Here is a 22,180-nt window from a genome sequence, read left to right on the forward strand (position 1 = left end):
TGATAGAAGTGGGTCACATGCTATTTGGGCTGGAAAAAGTTAGACTAAATTCTAAAGAGCTGAAATCATCGCAAGAATAAGTTGAAGGTTGAAGGGAGAAAAGCAAGAGAAGAAAAAGGGCGAGAATCAGATCCTCAAAACCAAGAATTTTACAAGAAAAGTTTTATTTCTGTTATTTGGAAATATTTACAGTAAGAAAGATAGATTGTGAAAGTGTTGTCTTTTTGTTATATCAATTTTCCTTCAGTGTGATTCTTCAAAAATGCAAAATATATGTTTTCTAACTTAAGAACACATAAAAGTATCTGTAAAAAAAAAAGTTTTATCTCACACACTGCTAATTAAGGCTGTGGCTGCATTACATTGTGGAGAAACTGGCATCTGCCTGTTCTCCCTTTATAATGCTGAACATCACTGCAACATGGTGTGTCTTTGGTCTGATACCAAAATATAAAGTTCACCACTCATGTTTTACATTCGAAGACCTGCGTTAATTGATTTATGGCTGCAGTGCAACAAGCTGCAAACCCAGCACTAACATATTATCACCTTATAAAGTTGATGTGTTGAATGTGTTATCAAAATGTTGCTCTACACTAACTCCTAAGGGAATATCTGGCTCTTTAGCTGATAAATGCTCCACTGTATTCGCTAACTTTGTCAGTGTGCTGTTTGGTGCTGGGCAGATGGCGTACAGTATGTTTATCACAGTTGCTGAAAGCAGCTGCAGATGTTGATGAGAACGGCTGGGACAGAATCAAAACAAATACATTTATGAATAGATAAATAAGGAGCTGAAACACGTTAAAATGATCTGTAGAGCGGAGGGAAACAGAAAAGTTGGGTCTCTGAGGGTTTGTAACTACAATCAATTCCTTTCTCATTACACATTCTTATTTCATCAATTGTTAATGTAAGAATATTGATTAGAGCAGGTTTAGAAATACTACAAAAGTTATTTTATTAAAATGGCTTAGGCTTGACTTTTCCCTTTATGTGAATTTAAATATGGCTTTTATTTGTTCATGATATCTGATTTGACGGCATCATTTGCTGTCCAGTTGTTCAGATTGGTCACAGGACTCAGGCCTGCAAAGGCCAACTGGAGACACTCCAGTTCTAAAGAGTGGACTCAGCAAATATTTGAAAACAGCACCAGCAGGAAAATCATCCTCGGCCTGTTTGTTTCTTCAGTTCCAATATGTGAATATACATTCAAAATATCTTGTGTTATTACTTTATAAAACAACATCAAAGCAATTTACCAAAGTGATCACAGGCATTTATTCAAATGCCTGATTGTTTTTTCTGTATTTTATTTTTTCCTTCAACAATCTGGAAAAACGTAGGAATCATTTTCTGTTACGGAGTTCAAATTCTGGAAAAATATTTCTATGACAAATCTAAACCTCAGCTGTTTTGTTTATTATGAGACTGAATCTGTCACCCTTGCTGCTATGGTTTAAACATCAACTCGGTGACGGATAAGGAAGTTGTAAGACCCTTGTTCTAAGGTTTCGGCTCTGTAAAGGTGAATAAAAAATGTATTGGAAGAGAAGTTGTACTGGCAGGAGAGAAAAGATATCTAGAGAATCTGGGGGAATATCATCTATCCTTGGCAGTATCAGGTGGAGTGACAGTACCGGACCGCACAAACAGGAGTCATAAACAACAGAGAGAGAGAGAAAATGGCCTATCCCTCTGAACAAGCTTTTCATGAAAAAAAAACAAAAAACAGCCATGAAAGTAAAAGATCTGGGAATTCTCAATTGCTCAGAGACATAATATTTACCGAACTCCAGGATGACATAACAGGAGGGCTGCAGTGATAGAGACTTGGTTATTTTGCTTTCAGCTCACTGTTCTTTTAATGGTGTTTGGATGAGAGTGGGGCTCTTTTGTGTTCACTAGTCTGAGCTCATTGTAAAAGTCACTTATGAACCCAGCCCGCTGTGCCTTGCATTATATCATTCTTTTGGCACAAGAATGAGTCATGTGTAAACCTAAGAAAGCACTGCGGGGGAAACTGAGAGGTCAGTGTAAAGGAATCAAAAATCATCATTGTCTTCTCAGATTATCAGCTGTTAGACTTTTGTTATCTCCATCGAAGGGTATAGGGTTACACAGAAGACGTGAGAGTCTGAAATGTGAAATACGAACCACAGTGTCTCATTTCCTATTGCGAGAGAAGCAGGAGGAAAAAGGGCAGACACAATACAGTTAGAGGGAGCTTTATAAATTAGAGACATACTATTGTCGTCATGAAATAGAACTGTGGAAGTCTTTAAACTCTGCTCCTGTTGTCCAGGAAATATTGCCAACATTCATTCAACTTGCCTTTAAAAAGTAAACACACTCTTATAGGAAAGACTTGTTGCTTTATGTGTCAGCGTCCCACAATCTAAGGCAGTAAAATAAGGATATATCTTTAAGGCAAACTGATTTCCAGGTAATCAGGTCAGGCTGGGAGGAAGTGCTGCCCCATATCCCAATTCTGTCAACAGCTAAAGTCATTTAATGACATGGATGTCTAAAATTACTTTATGTGATGGAAACAAACCTGGAAAAACAGATGATTTTAGACATCGTTAACTCGAGGAGAGGAGGGTATTTTCTTTCACTTAAGCATTAACGTTGATTGCTACTGACTCTGTGGCTGTGTGTGAGGTCTGAGGTGCATTTAACATCTCCCGCGAGTCATTATATGCACCGGCGAGTGGCGACAACACATACCAATGCATGCTGTTCATAAACAACTACATGTGTGTCAATACACAGCACACACACACACACACACATACACACACCTTCATGACATTTCAGCTTCACCCGAGCAAATCTTCCTTAATCCGGCAGCTTCTAGATGATATTCTTTTTTATTGGCCCATAAACCACAAAGATAGGGTTTGGGATTATGGGTAATTGCTCCCATGGCTTTGGTTTGTTGGCTGACTAAACCACTATGTCATCCTATCTTACTGTGTTGGCTTATATAGATCTGATAAAGAGGCAGTGAGAGGGTTTGACTGAGTTGTGGTGTTTTTACAGCCCTAATGAAGTCAATTTTAGACACTGTGATTGATTAATGAGGCTCCAAACTTCCAGACTGCCAGGACAGAGACGCACTTCAGCTGCTGTGCTTTCTCTATCCTGACGTCTTTTAAGTTCCAGTTCTATCAGAGCTACAGAGGAATGATGCATTTTATCCTCTGGATTTGTTTCTATTCTTTGAGCAGATGACGAGAGTTAGGGCCTTGTAAATAAATCAGTGGTGTGAGGTGATGTATTGAGAGGCTGTCCGGCTGTCTGGTTTTTAGAAGTGAGGAGGCAAGTAATTCAGAGAAGGGGAGAAAGAAAAAAAAACAGAAATTAAGATAGAAGACTGGGAAATTGGGTTACTAAAGCTCCAGCTCCTCAAGAAAGGGAACATTAAGTTTAATTTATGCTTGACTGTTTGACGAGTTCAACTGTTGTCCTGGTACAAAAGATTTCACATCTGAAACCCATGATTATACTTTAGCGACACAAACAAATACCGAAAGATACAGAATAATAAATAAAGGCAAGATTTCCCATCAGGACTAGTAGCATTGATCACCAAAATAATTGCTGCGATCTGGGACCGTGGCAACATGACAAAGAGTCTGACGAAGCAACAAACACAAGCAGTCAGAGGATCCGACCGGTTTAAACAAACTCTTAGCTTAGCTGAACTTGGAAGAGAAAACAAAGACCAATGGTAAAATTCTTATTCAAACTGTCTGTTGTGAACATCCATCACAGTTTACAGACAGATTTACTGGCATATAAAGTTTTACTGTGCAATAAGTAATTATTATCCACATTTTTGGTGCTTTTACTTTTCAGTGGTTTACAATGTTTGCAACTTTTAAGATCATCTGACTCTCGTGTCCCTGTTGAGTTGGGTTTTGTTGTTGCAATGTTGCTTGACTCCTGGACCTCAGCATTTACTTGAAAATGTTATCAAAAGCGATAAAAAGGATGGACGAAACAACAAAAATAAGAACCACATTAACAGAATTTGTCTTCAAGCAGAATTATCTGACTGTTAAATGACTGCATTAAGAGTTCTGCTGTTTTATGTGCAAGCAATGAAATAAAGAGAAAATGTTTAATTCATTGTGTATTTTAATTTATTGTGCCAGGCTCAATTTTATGGATAAATGGGCTAGGGAGGACTTCTTGAGTTTGCCATTTGCTTCGATTTTAAAATAATAGTTTGTCATTTTGAAAAAAACAACAGCTTTTCTCATTGATATCACTCTTATTCCTGTCTGTTGAATTTGAGGCTACAACCAGGAGACAGTTAGCTTAGCTGACTAGCTGCTTGCTAACTGCATAAAGACTTGAACCAGTGGGAAACAGCGAGTCTGGCTCTGTCCAGTGGTCACAAAATCCACTTATGTGCATCTCTAAAACTCACAAATTAACACATTATGTCTTGTTTGTTTAATTGGTACAAAAACTGGGGTGTAAAAATATGGAATAGTGTTGACAGTTAGCCTGTGACAGATCTAGACTTCAGAAGCTAAGCTAACCTGACTCTAGGTTCATAACTTATTTAACAGGGATATGAAAGTGGTATTGATCTTCTGATCTCACTATGGTCAGAACACTGTACCAAATACCTGTACCTACAGAAGGTGTGAGAGCAAGAATCAGTGCTAAAAAGTCGAGACGACGAACATGAATTTAATTTGTATATTTTGTGAGTGACAATTGAGCTAACTTAAGAATATGCCTAACTATCTGATACTGAGCTCATCTGACACTGTTTTGCAGACCTCGGGCATAGTTACAAACCTTTGGACTAAGGCTCATTAAATCACCTCCACTGCTCTTGTCAGATGCCAAGTTGCTCAAGTTTTCTATTACTTCATTATTATCCTCGACCTCTGCAGCAGATACAAATACGTCATTGGAAAAGTCCATGCCAGTGGAAGCCAAGGCCAGGAGCGGCTTTTCTTGATAATCAAAATACAACGTTGGCAAGGGTATCTACCTTTGACAACTTTATTGTTTTGGAAGACATTTTTTTCTCCATGTTAACTTTCCAACATGGAAACCCCCATTGTTTAGTTCAAAGATATGATTTCATCATAATCAGTAAGAGTAGTATAATATTCACACTGCTCTAATATGACTTTATTGCTCCAAAACACTTTAACATCTCATAATGATTGTGTGCAAAAAGTACTATAGACACAAGTGCAAATATTCCAGTAAAATCAGGTGTAGCCAAAATAAAGTTGTTATTTTTAATGTGCCTCTCAGTTTTTCAGCAAATGGTTCATGTTTACACATTCACATTGGGGAGATGTTCAGCATTAAAAGAAGACTTGGAGAGAATGGGAAATATGCGTATTTCCTTTCTTGCCAAGAGTTAGATACCAAGCTGCTAAGCTAAGCAAAGCTAATCACCTTCTAGCTACAGCTCCGTATTAAACCCACGATATGAGAATAGTATTGATTTTGTCATCTAACTCTTGGAGAGAAACCAATAAGCATATTTCACAAGATGTCAAACTATTGCCTTTGTAAAATATTAGATTTTTGGACCCAATCATCAAATGCATTCACATGTTTATTTTACGATGACAGGTCAGGGGAACATATAGGTCACCACTGCACCGAACCATATGTTGCTTGTTTCCTTGTTTCCCTTTAGATGAAGGAGAGAATATGTGATCATCGGGAGTTCTCTCCTCTTTCTCTGCATTTTCATCTTTGTTCCACAGTCTCTGTGGAAGCCAACACTTCAGGTGTCAGAAATTTAAAAAACAAACATGAGATAGGCTGTGTTGGTGTGTACCAGTAAGAAGATAAAAGTAAATCCAGGAAATTTATTTTTAAGGCTCATCAGATTTCAAGACACTGCACAGCGGACCATTCTCCTTTGAAGCCGTTGCTGTTGTTGAAAGTTATTGAGGCATCAATAATTTTCTCCTCCATCTGGAGACAGTAAGGTTAAGGCGCCAGTGTACCCCAAGAGAAGTAACTGTCGGGGGGTCAAACAGCATAAGATATCCCTTACCTTCTAACGTTCTGATGTCAGAATTGGGGAGGCATGTGAAAACCAACAACATTCAGACCCACTTCAAGCAGTTCTTGGCCAGGCAAGGGGGTTTGAACACATCTCTTAAGGTATCTTCTCTTAAAGTATTCTTTATACATTTACTTCTGTTGTTTTTCAATTGTACAGAGTACAACACTTCCTGGAAAAACATTACGAAAGAATGTATGAAATTGTGTTCTTATATCCCCAATTAAACAGCTGTCATTTCTCTTTGAGTGTGGCTGTTCTGAAAAGTTTTGGACACTTTTGTGACATGATAGGTCGATATATAGTTGTTTTTGAGTATTCCCTGGCCTAAAGCACAATGCTTCACTGTAAAAGCCAATGCTGGCCAATGCACTGCTTTGCCACATAACGTTAAACTGTGCAGAAACAAAAACTGAGACAACTTTTTTGGCCTGTTCTTTTGCCTGTGGTACACCCTCTCACCAACACAGTGGTCTCATTGAAATGAATAAGGAGGTTGCCTTTTTCGATGCAGTCATAATGACTCACGTCTAAGCCAAAGACTGTAATACACTGTTAAATTGGTGCTTAAATATCACATTTTAGAATTTGAAGGGTTGTTACATCAAAAATCTTGTGTACAGTAAGACACATGAAGTCATTTGAATAGGTTTAATTGTAAACACAATAAAATAAGGCATGACTAGCAGTTGCATAACATAAAGCAGACCTGCCTATGCATGCAAGTGTGGGATGGAAACATTATAGACCTGAGAAAATCTGACAAGTTGACTTATTCCTCTCTGCCATGTGTTAGATGAAGGTGGAATATGTGCGTTACTCTGTTGGAATTCATCCCCATATGTCTCTGGGCTGTTGAGTAGCGCCTCTCAGCTGCTGTGATCCTTCAAAGTCAATCAGCCTTGGCCAAAACATGGGCAAAAACCGTTGCTGCAAATAATTATTAGCATTTGTTTAAACATGCTCGAGTGCCACACAGGTAGAGCAAGACAACTCAGATGGTGTCGGGTAGGTAGTCCGCCAAAACATGCTAAGCCGACTTACTGATGGCACATTGTATTGTCCCACATGTTAAAAGAAATGTGAAGAATTGTTTCTGACCGACACTTGCCTTGTCCTTGTTGAATTTTATATTTTGCTGTCCTTTTTCACCAACACTTGTTTCTATTTTCTTTTATTTGACGTTTATACTCTCTCCCACCCTGTCTGACTTTTTGGGGTTGTAAATGTCACACCCTTTTGCCAGTGGCTGAAGAAAGAGACAGACAGAGAACACAACAACACATAGAAACAATCTGGATTTATAGGCGGCAGTTTTGCTCAAGTACGTAATCAGCTTGGTCCCTGAGCTCATGATAGACGTTGTTACTTACCATTTAACAATAATTGGAAAGCACTTAAGGGACAAGATTTATTTATACACACAGGGACCCTAACAGATGTGGAATTAACAGAAACACAAGTACTTCGGTGTGTGCAGGCATACATTGCACATAAGCCTGCAAAGAGATCGCACACAAACAATACACACACAGAAATAATACAAACATGACTATACCCACTGACTCCATGAGGGGAAGCGATGCTTGATCCAGACATTATAGTTGTCTAAAATCTGAAACTGGGGATTGAAGATATGCGTTGTTCTCCTCCTTTCTTGGCAATTGCATCACACCACTAAATCTGGATTTTAAAAAAAAGAGAAAAACATCACATCTTGAAAAGCCATTGTACCAGAGGGAAGTCATACATGTAAAATTTAGAATGCAGTTTCCCAAGGAGTGGTCCAAGGCGATATTTTATTTAATGTCTTATTAATCACTGCATTAAAAAACATCCTCGATTGTGGAGCCAGGAGGTGTTGTGAAAGAGCAGCTCTTCTCGTACTGATTGGCTGAGTCTCACAGCTCTCAGTTGAAAAAGCCACATCACAACAGGAGCTGTCTGAGCTGGCTGGCTGAGGTAAGACGGCGGCCAACAAACGGAAGCACATGGGAGGGACAAAAGGTGCACAACATAGGATGTTTATGAATGTTGTGGTTGCAGCTTAACAAGGACAAGGCGCCTGCTGCGCCTGTTTGTTTGAATGTGTGCATTAAAATTGGGTGAGGCAACTTTGATAATGTGATTTCTAATTAATTTAAAGCTTTGATCTTATATCAAAATCTTATATCAACAATGAATCAAATTACTATGTATAATGTGACATGGGTCGCTCTTAGTGACAAACCTGCAAAGAATTATCACCGATCCTGCAGTTTGCTTCAGTTCAGCAGAGCATTTTAGCATCTTTCAGCTCATTGTTTTGGTTTTACAGCCCACAACTTTACTGTTTCAGTGCAGTCTCATCGCTATCATCAATCAGGGGCAGCAGGCAGCTGTTTTCAGCAAAAAAGCACAGATAAACCCACAGAACATATATTTAGAGGCTAGAGGCTTCACTGTACTCAAGGGGTTTGAAGTTGACCAATAAAATCCGCTGCTTAAGTTTAAACAGCAGTTCCTTTATTAAAAACCTGTTTCTTAATGCAGATAGATAGATAGATACTTAGGGAAATCCAGGTAATAATAAATAATATATAATGTATAATGATGTCTTAAATTCTTACCTCATAACTTAATACTGAATATATTTTTACCATTTTTTATTTATAGTGATGAAGGTTAGCCTTTTTATTTTTGCACAAGTTTTGCTTTAATATGTATATGTAGGGTTAAATAAAATTTTCCATTGAATCCTTATGTTTTCAGCATGTATGTCACAGCTCAATTAACAAAGCAGTTATTTGATCATTACCATTATTAAAACACACACACACACACACACACACACACACACACACCCATATTGTTACACTGTTTGAAGTAGAGTTCTGTCCATAACAAGGTTCATCTTATGCCACTAATGAGGCATTAAAAAGCTGATGTAATGTTGACAACAAGCACTTCTTCCACAATTACATGTGTCGCTATTGTCTGACTGTTTATACCAAGCCTCATTGAAAATCCAGCGCAAATACGAAAGTAATTACTTTTGTATAGACGTGTGTGTGTGTGTGTGTCAGAGTGTATCCATGCATGTGTCCATTCGTTTTCCAATGTGCTCCAATGTTCATGTGTCTGAATAGATGAATATTTGTTCACTGTGTGAATTCAGTCATCAAAAGAAATGTATTTACATGTGTGTGTGTGTGTGTGTCATAGCCCTGATCGTAACCCCTGCAGAGTGCTGAGGCCCTTCATGGTGCCCTGGTTGGTAAAACACTCCGGCAGATGTGTGAGGATGAGGTCACTCACGTGCTGCCTTAAAGACTTCCACTGATGCTGAATCACCTCACATGGACAGAGAGCAGCAGAGGAAGGAGGGAGAGAGAGGGGGTGGGGGGGGGGGTGGGGGTGGGGGGTAGTGAGAGAAACAGACAGCAAACAGGGAAGGTGAGAGAAGGAATTTCTTAGTTTAACCATGATAAAGGACTGTCATCAAAGTGGAAGATTTCCGCTTGCAGAAAATGAATAATGTGCATGAGCTCAATCCAGAATCCTTGAAGAAAAAGAAAAAGAATGAGAAAAGAAGCAGGCCTACACGTAGGAGTAAAATAGTGTGGTGGGACTGAAATGAACAAGAGTATTCAGTGCAGTGGAAGAGGTTATATGAAAAGAGGGAATGGCAGTGAGAAAGTGGGTGAGTGTGAAATTAGCTGGGGCAACAGGAGGAATGCTTTGAGGCCTTATTTTTTCTAAAGTGCTCTACTCGACTACTGCTTTGACTGCCAATATTGCATCTGTTTCTGAACACAGCAGTGACTATGGAAAATCCCCTGGCAGGGAGAATCTCCATCACACACACAAACACACAAACACACACACACACACATACACACACAAACATGGACATTAAACCTGCGGCCCTCTCCATATCTATATCTTGATCTCTTATATAACTGACTCTGACTGTGACCTTTGCCCACCCCGGGCTTGCCCCTTCATGTCACTTTATTTTATCCAGACCTCATCTCCCGCCACATCCTCTCTGGCCTGACATGCCTTTCTCCTTTCTTCCCCACAAGTACCCAACACTTCATGCCACATTGGAGGGTTTTAAATTGATGGACAACCAAAGGCTGGTTTGTGTTACAGAGATGCAGTCTAGACTTTCTTTCATTCTGGACACTTTTCTCTGTTATGTAGTAACCGTTTCAAACAGGACTCAGGCTCATGAGGGCCTGCGGCAGGTGGATCAAAACAAGGAAAGAAAATTAGTTAAAACACCCCCAGAGTCTCCCCTCAGACTAAAAACTGATGTTGATAGCTTTATAAGAAACCTTTCTATTCCCTTTTCAAACTCTGAGGAGAGGAGGTGAAAAATCTACCATTGTGACATTTGAAATAGCTTTTGACCTCAAGTCTTTTTTTTTCCCTTCTCTTTCCAAAATACCTTCTGTTGTGACCCAGTCATTTTTTCCATGCTAGTTTCTGCTCCTACTTTTCCATGTGGAGATGTGTTTAGACAGACAATGAAATACAACAGAGCAGAATGATGAATGGATTCTGATGGATTCTTGCAAAAATACAGACAACCGTCTCTTCAGTCCAGCATGATCTCATTATGTGTGACATATGAAGTCAGAGAAGTTTTTAAGATTAAAATAGTTTGCTGTGATTATTGAATCCCACTTTGCATCAGGGTTTCGGATAATGAGTTGATAGTTAGTCTCAGTTGTCGAAGGCATTGGATGTCAAAGACAAGTGCAGCTGCTGTTTGATCTTGAAGATGTTTCACCGCTTATCCAAGCATCTGGTGGGGAGTCCCAGGCAAGACTTTCTTTTAGAAACTTACAGTGTCATCCTAACACCCCTTCCCATACAATTTTACACCTATTCACACTCCAAAGGTTTGAGTATTCTTAAAGTGAACTAGTTTGTACGACATGTTTTCTGACCACGTTTACAAGCAAAAGTGTGGCTGTTCAGATTGACCACTGGCCATACTCAAAGATGGAGTGAAAAAGGGCAGGTTGCAATGAAATCTACTTACAACACACACTGTTGGACAGTCTTTTCTCAAAGGCAGTTACACTATTGCAATCAGTTGTACGCACAAAAAGTGCTGAAAGTCGGAAGGTCTGAGCTTGAGAGAGGAGTTCAAATCCCACCGACTTTTTCACTCGTGTGTCAAACTGGTTTTCCACACCAAGCAGACTGCATTTTTAGATACAGGCAACATTTGACACATTACACCTTGAGCAATGTGGGTCAGTTGGTCTACCACTTTCATCCAGACTGAAATATCTAAAAAGCTATTGTGTGCATTGCAATGAAATTTTGCACAGAGATTTATGGTTCCAAAAGCTAATGACCACCATTAGGTTCACATTTGTAGTTGTGAGTGAAATGTCTCAACAACTATTGGATGGATTGACATGAAATTTAGTTCAGACATTCATGTCCATCTAAGAATGAATTGTAATCAAATCTTTTCATTTAACTTCATCATCAGGTCGAAATCCAAATTTGTTAAATACCCGCAAAACTAATGACACACCCATCAGCCTCACCTTTGTGTTCAGTGTTAACTAGCAAATGTTAGCATACTAAGACTAAACTAAGACTATGAACATGGTAAAAATTATACCTGCTTTAAATCAGCATGTTAGCATTATCAATGTGAGCATTGTAGCTCAATGCACCACTTTGCCAAAGTAAAGGGCCACAGAGCCGCTACCATGGTGGTCTTAATATAAGTAATGCAAATGCATCATAAGGAAAAAAGGCCTGTGTGATTCAATTTTAAGTTATGAGACATGTGCGCACTCACAGTAAGCTTCAACTGACACTATATTCTTACCTCTCCTGCGTGCACATCTGTCAAAGGGCCTGGTTTTTTTTAGCCAGTGTGTTATAGGAGATTCCTCTTCATTCCACCTTCCCCTGGAGAAAGGTTTCGGCTGCCGCTAACGCAGCCAGCTTTCCATGATGTATTGGTAAAGGTTAAGAGAGAAAAACTGCAGACACAGCTCAACATGCTGGCATATATGGAACTGTTAATTTATGATTCTGATTTAGAATTTATGTCTTGTTCCACCTCATCTGCACTGAACATGCAACTTTGATCAGGATACCACTGGTTAGGTTCAAAGCTGAAACATCTTCACTCACTCACAAGTCTGAACCAAATCTGTGTCAATAGCTTTTGCAGTGATATGGGGATCCTAACAGCTAGCTTTTAATCAGTGTAGAGTTTGTCATGGTTTTGTGAAGACTGAGTCCGCTACAGACCAAAACACACCTGAAGGAGCAAGGCCAAAGCATCCTATGGGTGGGACGGTGTATTTAAGGTTAAATTAAGTTTACTTTACTTATCGTTATAGGTTTTCTGTGTAAATGTGTCCTCATAGCACGAATTGAAGCCAGTGTTTTAAAATTAAAAGTAATATTTCACTTCCCTCCATCCTGACTCCACACATTACAGCCTACGTTTGCTTAAGTTATTGTTTTGGTCCAGAGCGCTGCCTTGTCCACACATTGTCTTGTCTGTTGCTCAATCACCTACTAAAAACAGACATACTGACTAGATAAGGTTCTTTGTTCTTTGATCTTTCCCTGCTTCCAGTCTTCTTTCGCTCATGCTTTATTCTTTGCTGAACTTGTACCAAAAAGTCCAGAAACATCAGATCATTTATCTTAGTGATGAACTGTATCAAAGTGATGTCTATACTAATGGAGCCAAAAAAAGAGGTACATAAAAGAACAAACTCATATCTATCTATAAACCTTTTCTATAGCTTTCTACAGATTAGTTAATATAGATAGAAACTAGATTTTTATCTTTTCCTTCCCAACATACAGTATTCTGTGTTGTTTCACAGCTGGTCGAAAGACACATACCTACCATTTAACAATAATCTCTACTTAAATTTGTGTTTGCATCTGAGTAAATCAGCAGTAAATCCTTTGGTCACAGGGTGATTAATGGTAATTTTGTCTCTTTCCTGGCTCTCCTAAGAGAGAGACCAAAGAAGCTGCCTCTCTTGCTACGGTCCATCACCTTCAAGCACTTGGGAAGAAACCTGATGCTACATGGAAAAGGGAAGAGGGATGGTTCTTTTATGTGTTTATGGGAGTTCTTTGTTGTAAGAGGCCACCTGGAGAGAATGATGTGATTTCAAATATGACCACTTGTTTTTTTTTCCAATTCAACCCAGTGGGAGCACTATAGAGCAGGAACAGCTCCATCCCTGATAAGAAGTCAAGTCTGCTGCACATGAATGCACCTTATTGTATGATAATACCCTAGTCTTTGGGTATCCTCCAGTTTTCCTCCACATCTTGTGAGTCTCTTCCCCTCTAACATCCTGAGTGCCTGGCCAAAGAGGATCTGCTGAGTGCTGACTCTCAGCAAAGGATGAGTGAAGACAGCCAGATTTTCACAGAAAAATGTATCCGCTCTCTTGATTAAATCCAATGGGATTATTGAACCAAAATCCAACGGGCTTAATTGCCAAGATGAATAATGCAGAAATGAAGGAGGCAGCTTCAGAAATGATGGATATGGAAAGAGAATACACAGGCAAAGAAACAATTTCCAAACAACTTTTAAACAAGGTGCCGGGATTGTTAAGCTTTTTACTTTTAGGCTTCAAAGGCTGCTCCAGTATCACTGATTCACAAGCCTGTAAAATTGTCCATAAACCGATGCAATTATTATTCAGCTCGGCTCTTTAGTTCTTCAGTTCGTATCCATGTATGAGTTACATTTGGCAGTGTGGAGAGAGTTTCTTTTTTTTTTTTTAAAGAAAAGTCAGTGATCTCCATGTGGATTTGTCAAGCTTGGATCAATCCCACACAAACCCAAATGACCCCAGGCCAGTGGTGATTTATCGCACTCTGCTGCCTAAACAATGTCCACAAGCCTTTAGACTGACTGATGCAAGTGACTGTTACATAACTGAGAAGAATTAACCAGACACAGTCACGCCCTCTTGCTAAAACAATCTTCTCCTCTCTTTTCTTTAAAGCACAGACTTTCTCTGAGAGAGGTTTTCAGGTGTTGAAATGTTAATGCTCAGATGAAACAGGAAGAAGAGAACAAGTCATACAGAGTTGATGAAACATACTATATGCACCTATACTTTTATTCAAGCTCTTGAGGATGCTTTTCTTTCTGCCTGGTCTTTTCAGCAGCCATGATGAATCAATCACCCTTTCAGCCTGAGGTATCAAAGCTTCCCACAAAACCCTGCTGCCTCAGACCCACTGAAATGTCTGGTTCCTGGCTCTCATTGCCTACTCAGAGAGCTGCCTCTCGCCAACGTACTCAGACTTGGGCTCAGACCCAAACGGGTGCCCTGAATTTAACTCCGTCACCCTCTCTGCCAGGAACAACGGACGGCGAATGCTGGAAACTTTTACCTTTAATGTTGACACTTCACTATTTCTAATGGCTTTCCAGTCCAAATGGGACAATGACTGCTTGTGTGGGGCAAACAGCACAGGCAATTCACATCAGGGAACAATGTGGGACAGCTTTGCAGGGCGGAGGATAGTGGAGCCTAGAAAAGTGATGACAAAGCTGCAAGGGATGAGTAGGGAGAGGAGAGATTGAAGATGATGACCTCCATCCAGGAAGGAGTCATGTAACAACTCTGCATAGTTTGGATATCTTGGATATATTGCTCGGAGGTAAATGACAAGTATTGATCTTTCACTACAGGTGTGAATGCTATAGAGGAGTGGAGCTCAGGTCCATATCTGATCATTTGAACTGAAATGAAACTGGATGTTATTTAACACTATTCAAAATGTTACTTTTTCATTCAAATGAATGATCAATATTCAGGTCAGTTAGGTCAAATCTGAATCATACCAGTAACACTATGAGTGTCATAAGCTAAATGGTTCAACCATTAATCCATTAGCCTAAATTTGGTTAGCCTGCAGTATTTCAACCATTTATCCACTATTAGCTTTATCACCATTTCAGCAATAGACCCAGTCATCCATTTCGTTTGGAACACTATTTCAATCATTTATCTCTAACTTTTTGTTTCAGCTAACTATTTCAACCACTACCTTTGCTAACTAGTTCAGTTTTACCTTTAGCCGTTTCAAACACTACTTTTATATAACTAGCCATTTATCCATTAACCGCTCCATTTACTTTCACCAATCTAAACTGTTTTTCTCTGTTTCAGCCATAAAATATTACTTTTAGGTATCTATAACATTTATCCATCAGATTTAGCTAACTAGCAGTTATTTCAACTGTTTATTCATTTCATTTTCCTAATTACTTGAAATGTTCATGCATTACTTTCATGCACTATTTATCACAACATGTAGCAATCAGGTGTTACGATTGGATTCAATATGTCGATATAGGCTTCTTTTTTTTTTTTAAATTTTATTAAATTGTATAATGTTCTTTCAAATTAGCAAGCTATACAATCTTTCCAAGTACCCCCAGGGGTGCCCCTGGTTGTGGAGTCACTGATGGAGAGGTACTCCACTTTTAAATCCATCCAACCATCTACACATCAGTCTGTCAGTACTCTACACGGTTTCAGTGTTCAAAAACCCAACAAAAAGCTAAAAAGGCAAAGAAAATGGCAACAAGTCAGAATAAGTAATATGACCTCTTTTAGGGTTTCTATGTTTCTCTCTCTCTCTCTCGACCACCCTACAGTTATCTCTGAAATGTGGGACAACATGAACAGTGTTATGCAAGCAAAAAGTCTGTGTGTGTGGCAATGCAGACCATAATTCGACTCAGTAAAGAATACACTATAGGATGGGCATGCACTTCCACCGCTTGTGCCCTGACAATGAAAATAAGGATGTGAAACAAAGCCACATGGTCTCATTGTGAGTCTCATTGCATGCTTGCGTGCACCCACTGAGAAACCGCACCAACAGCAGAGCTTGTATTTCCTATGAAGTGTGTGTATTGATGTGTGAGTGCGTTTGAAGAAATCCAAACAAAACAAAAAAATGAAAGTTTTAGAGTTATATCTGAAACTTATCAACGTATTAAAACATCATCTAGGATATCTGCATGTCTCCCTAATATCATTGGATGGACATTCCTTAGAAGCCTGATGGAGACTGACAACGGGATAAACCACAAAGTTGAATGTGTGTGTATGTGTGTGTGTGTGTGTGTGTGTGTGTGTGTTGGTGTGCAAATGGACCTTTCAGATTTTTGCATGAAAAGAGGGTGTAGTTGCAGTGTTTAGAAACTAGCGCTACAGTGAAACAGAGAGAAGGGAGAAAGACAGATTTCAGAGGAGTTTAACTCAGTTTTTTTTTCTCCCCAATATTTTCCTCGTTCTCCTTCCAGAGGTTAAAGAAACTCTATCCTGAGTCAGTTCCATCTTTTTTTATGAGTTGTGGAAGAGGGAAATAATTTTTGGCACACCCAAACTTTTACACAGCAAAAGTTGGCCACATTTAGACAAACCATCATCTCATAAATGGGGTGACTTCTGTTTCTAAAGGCTGGCATTGTCTCCCAAATTAAACTACTTTAAGTTTGTGCGCTTGTATTTATGGCTCTGATAAATTTGAACCAATTCTTTGTCGTTCTTTCCAAAAGCCGATCTGAAGTCAGCTGTCATTACTTTGTGTTCCCACAGCATTTCTGCCACATCAGAAGTTTTGATATATATGACAAGTCCCAAAAGGCCTGTAGGTCAGATTTAATAACCATTATCCATGTAGCAGCATTTAAATCTAATTTTTTTTAAATGACATGTTTGAATTTTTATTAGCCAATCCCATCAAAAATAATACATAGGCTATTTCAATACAATCAAAAGGGAGTTGGTTCCAATCTCAAGACTGGAGTCTGGTAACCATGTGCTTGAACTCACAGTGTCCACTGAAAACCAGTTCAACTCTACATCATGACACCACCTCAACAAAAAGGGAGAGCTCTCTGGAATGTGACATTCCCACTGGCAAACTAATAAGCCCTAATCACTGACAGGAAGTGAGGAGCTACTTGGATGAAATGAGATGGAAGAACTGGAAGCCATTTGTGTAAAGACAGTTAACTTGTCCTAGATATTCATTTGAAGGTATCTTGCTTATTTAACATACAAACTAATCACACAGAGTACTGCTCAAGCCCTCTAATATCTTGTGAATTGTATGCATGAAGAAGTTAATTAACTCAGACTTTTCTATGTCCATGTCTGACCTAATTCCACGACTGTATAATTCCCATACATTTGGTATTTTAATGCATTTGATAGTGATTTTTGGGCACAAAAATTGGGAAAAATGGGCACATACAACTCAATGACCCAAGAGGCATCTCCAGAGGTAAAGCTTGGAAAACACTGCCCTCTTTTGGTAATTCTGTAAAAAAAAAAAAAAAAAAAAAAAACACAGCACAGATCATACAATTCACTCTACTATATTCTTTATCTATTTTAAGTGTAGGTTACAGTGCTGACTACACTGTATATGTCATAGATAGTATTTAATGTCTTCCAAATACATGCGTTTGCATGTCTTGTTAACTAGAACCGACTTTATCAGCGAGGCCAGTGTTTCTCAGCAAGCACAGTTTTTCTGCTAAGACCTGAATCTTTTGATTGGACCAAAGCCAACTTGGCTGTGGTTTAGAAGAGAAAATATCTTTTAAAAACTTGTTGATAGCAATCATGCAGTGCCATAGGAGATGAAAGCTGAGAATTACTGCCACGGAGAAATCTTTGAAGTAGCCTTGTTTCTTAAATTCAATTAACTTAAATGCCTCACCAAATTTGGTAAAAAACTGTGTTGAACTTGCCTTTTTTTGTAATTCCATGATTTGTTAAAACACTTAAATGCCTTTTATTGTCGTTTAACAGAACAGTCTGGTCTCTGTTGCAACTATAATCACTGCATATTTTCATATTCTCTGACAAACCTTTTTTTGGGGGGCTTTATGATAGCACAGTAGAGAGAGACAGGAAACAGGGAGGCAGAGAGAGGGGGAATGACATGCAGTAAAGGGCCGTCCGTTGCAGGATTTGAACCGGGGCCAACTGCAGTGAGGACTGTAGCATCAACATATGGGGTGCCTGCTCAACCCACTGCGCCACTTGACACCCCTCTCTAATGAACCTTTTTAACAATAACTTTAAAAGAGTATCTTTGGATCTTGGAATACCCACTGCATACAGGAAGTGAAAAATGAAGACTCAAGCTTGTACAACTGAAATACTTTAATTTTATTATAATACATCAAAAACATGGACTGCAACATTGTCTGATTATATTGTGACAATGACAACTCACTGAATATACACTCTGGTTATCTGACAACTAGTATGGCAGCCGATATTTGGGTGTGATTAACAAAAGCCAGCCTTAATGTGAAAGGTGACCTTTTTTGTGCGCTTTGAAGTGAGTGGTGAGAGCAGACCTGAGATTAAAGCACTTGCAAATAATTTTTTTTTTTTTTTTAAAGTTGTTTCAACTCAATATAATATGCACCAATACAGAAAGTATTTCACTGTTAGTTTAATCAAGTTTAATGCAACTGACCACCTGGATGTGTGAATTCAAAAGACATCACAACTGATACTTCATGCAATTTAAAACTAAGAATTATTTGCAACTACTATTCGATCCAGGTCCAGGGTAAGATGAGGTGTTGTTGGGGATGTTTGAGGGCTAGATTCTACTTTTTGGCGGTCTGGAGACGCTCCGACACGTTCTCCCAGCTGATTACATTCCATATAGCCTTAACATAGTCCGGCCGCACATTTTTGTACTGAAGGTAGTAGGCATGCTCCCATACATCAATGCCAAGGAGAGGGATGAGGCCTGAGGGTCAGAAAAGAGAAGACATTTCTCAGACAACTCTATTTCATCTGTGGCATTTAACAGTGAGAGGGGAAATATGAATGCACGTAGGGAGAAAAAAAAAAAGTTTTTCACTGACCTGTTGTCCCCTGCAGAGGATCCTGGTTAGCGCAAGCAGCGATGTGAAGCCTTCCACTCTGCTTGTCATAGCCCAGCCAGCCCCAGCCTGAGCCCTGCACTGCTACAGTAGCAGCAGACATCTTCTCTTTCATTTTCTGGAAGGAGCCAAAGTCCCGCTTGATGGCCTCCATTAGCTCCCCTACAAGAGGTGAAACAGACACATGCTATCATGCTAGAAATTAAAAAAGGAAGAAACTAAATCAGAAAGCTTTTTCAGTAAATTTACTTTACATGAAGTTGTTTATATTTTCTACATTATGTGGAAGAGAGCTTCCCTGTCAGTCTTTACAAACTGAAAACCATCCTTCTTAATGTTTCTGCAATAAGGAAAATGTATTTTTAGATTGGCCAGATAATACTATGCATGTTAAATGAAGTTCCCAGATAATCTGTTAATGCAGCATTTTTAACCACTAGGGGGCAGAATGACTAAATAAAACAACCTGAGTGTAACACAATGCTGAGATATCACCAGCTTTTGGTGTTATCAGGTTGATGTGACAAACACAGGACTCATGTTTCAGGTCACATTATGAAAGTCTGTCCCATATCAAATCTCATTTTAATTATGGTTTTGTATGCAAAATTCTCTCTAAATCATACTTAACTGTAGCTTACTGTGTGCTTAACAAGCCACTCATTTACTTTGGCTTGCTTCTATTTTGTGCTGAGGATGTTGTACACTTTTGAGGTTGTCTGAGTCTGTTCACTCGGAAAAAGCTATGTTTTAGAGTGGTGGCTTAGTAAGGGCTTTGAGTTTTAACCATACACCCTATGTGGCCGTTGGAAACCCAAAAGCAACAAGTTAAAAGCTGTATGGTGCTACAACATGCACAACAAACCAATGTAGGAAAATTGAAAGACGACAAGCTGTTCACATTTTATATACGTTTCTGCCTTACCCTGTGGCTCGCCTCCACCATTTGGAGAGAGGTTTGTCCAGAAGATGGTGTGGTTAATATGGCCTCCTCCATTAAATTTCAGAGCAGGTTGGAGGACAACCTGTGCGGTCACATCTCCTAAATAGAAGACAAATAACATCCAAGTGAATAAGAAGACATCAGATCTTACAGAAGAAATATGCTGATTATTTCATACGGCTTTGCGTTTGTACCCTTTGCCAGTGCCTCCTGATATTTCTCCTCTGTAATGTTGAGGTTGTTAACATATGTGGCATGATGCTTGCTATGGTGCAGCTGCATTATCTCTGCATTGATGTGGGGCTCCAGGGCACCATAGTCGTAGGTCAGGTCAGGCAGCGTGTGCTTCTGCCTCGCTGCAGCTACCTGGTTTATAGTTTGGCTGAAGCTGGCTGCACACCTGAAACAGACCAGGGGAAACTTGCCATACATACCATTACCACAAAGGCTTTAAACAGGTTTGAAGAAGCCAACACGCAGGAAACGCTGGCTTTCATCTATGTCTAATCAGATAAAATTCCTAACTTTTGATTTCTAAATTAACTTGGCTATCAGTGATGCTTGTGTCATTCAAATTACACAATATTAGCCCAAGCTAGCCTAGCACAGAAAGGGGCTATCAGTTAACTGTTTGTTTGAGCTTAAGCAACTGTCGCGAAGTGACCTACATGCCTCATGCTGTTTCTGAATCGACCTATAGTGGCGTTTGTTGGTCAGATATTGAATGAGCTTGTAGCACCGAGTTAGCTATGTATGAACAGGTGTGTCCAAATATCACAACATTCTATTCACAACCTCACAGAAGCCCGTGAATGCATTACCATGCGATAATTAAATAAAATCTTACATTAGGTGCGCCACAGGCTAACCTAGCTGAGTTGCTAAACTAAGTTAGCATCCTTGCTAGCTAACTGTTAGCTCTGAATAAACTGTCTGAAGTTCATGAACAACCGCTGCTAGCAAGGGTCAGCTGCCCTCATCCACCGTGCATTGTGAACAGAGTAATGGCACTAATTGGTAAGTTGATGTGAGTTTTACCTGCGTATTTGACCAACTCTGCAAAGCATGTTCATGATAGTGCTCACAGGACAGGGTAGACTAAATGCTAACTGCCCTTGAACTGAGCAGCTTCAACTTGACGGCTCAGTCGACCGTACCATTATCGTCAAATGGGGGTGTTTACGAGAGTGTGCAGGAGTTAGATGCACGTTGCTGCGACAACTGAAGCCACGACTCCTCTCAGAAATATTGATAGAAATATATAATTGAATGTGCGATTAAAACATCGAGATATATTGAAATACATTCCAGCATATTAGAATATGCATTTCACCCATCCCTCTTCTATAAACATTCTTTAACACACCCTTCTGGTTGGTTTTCTGTAGCCTTAATAAAAGTGTATTAGATCATATGAACGAAGCATATTGTCTTATAGAAATAATGTGCTTCAGTACATTAATTTAAATTATATGCTACTTCCTGTTTGAAGCATATGGCATTAGTCTGAGGTAAACAGTACGTAATCATATATAATATATAATAAAAATAAGTGTAAACACATTTGTACATGTAGGCTACATAATTTAGCATAATTATCAAAACTAACTGTAAAGAATCACGTGAACATATCTTCTACCACATCGGCGGTAATGCCAGAGATCGTCTATGTTGAGGCAAATGAATCACGCGAGACTTAAGACAATGAGACCTCAATATTTGTGATAACATTTTCAGTTTTTCAGTGAACAAAGTGTTTACAATTTCCCAACTACCAAAATAAACTACACTTAGGGAGCAACCAGTGATTATCATTACGGATTTATCTGCAGATCAAATTGTTTTCTTGATTTATCATTTGGTTTATAAAGTGTCACAAAAAATTGTCAAAATGTCCATTATATTTACCCAGAGCCATAAGTGGCAGCTTTATATTGCGTGTTTCATCCAGTCCACGGTTAAAAATCGAAAGATATCAGTTTATTATGATAGGAAATTAAGGAAACCAGCATATATTTACAATTTATGGTGGAACTTAAAACAACTCGGGAAACTGAAACACGACAAGGAGACACTGCTTTTTTTTTTTTTTTTTGAAAGGGGATCACAACTGTACAGCTACTACTACTACTACTACTACCACTACTATACATCTTGATTATTAAAAGTGTGTTGTATTTTTTTTTAACTCCTGTGTTTATGTAAAATTTGAATCTTAAAA

At 39.0% G+C, this 22,180-nt stretch overlaps 1 protein-coding gene across 1 annotated transcript; it reads right to left on the reverse strand.

Annotated features, from left to right (window-relative positions):
• Nucleotides 1-18,258: 18,258 nt before the first annotated feature.
• On the reverse strand, nt 18,259-21,130 carry sod2 (superoxide dismutase 2, mitochondrial). The gene is made up of 5 exons (XM_056363538.1): nt 20,998-21,130; nt 20,154-20,359; nt 19,942-20,058; nt 18,999-19,178; nt 18,259-18,880 (listed from the first exon to the last, which is right to left on the reverse strand). Exons 1-5 carry the CDS (start codon nt 21,030-21,032, stop codon nt 18,735-18,737), a joined length of 684 nt encoding a protein of 227 aa, XP_056219513.1. The 5' UTR covers nt 21,033-21,130; the 3' UTR covers nt 18,259-18,734.
• Between the last annotated feature and the right edge of the window lie 1,050 nt (nt 21,131-22,180).

This window comes from Seriola aureovittata, chromosome 19 (genome assembly GCF_021018895.1).
Source record: "Seriola aureovittata isolate HTS-2021-v1 ecotype China chromosome 19, ASM2101889v1, whole genome shotgun sequence".
Taxonomy (NCBI): domain Eukaryota; kingdom Metazoa; phylum Chordata; class Actinopteri; order Carangiformes; family Carangidae; genus Seriola; species Seriola aureovittata.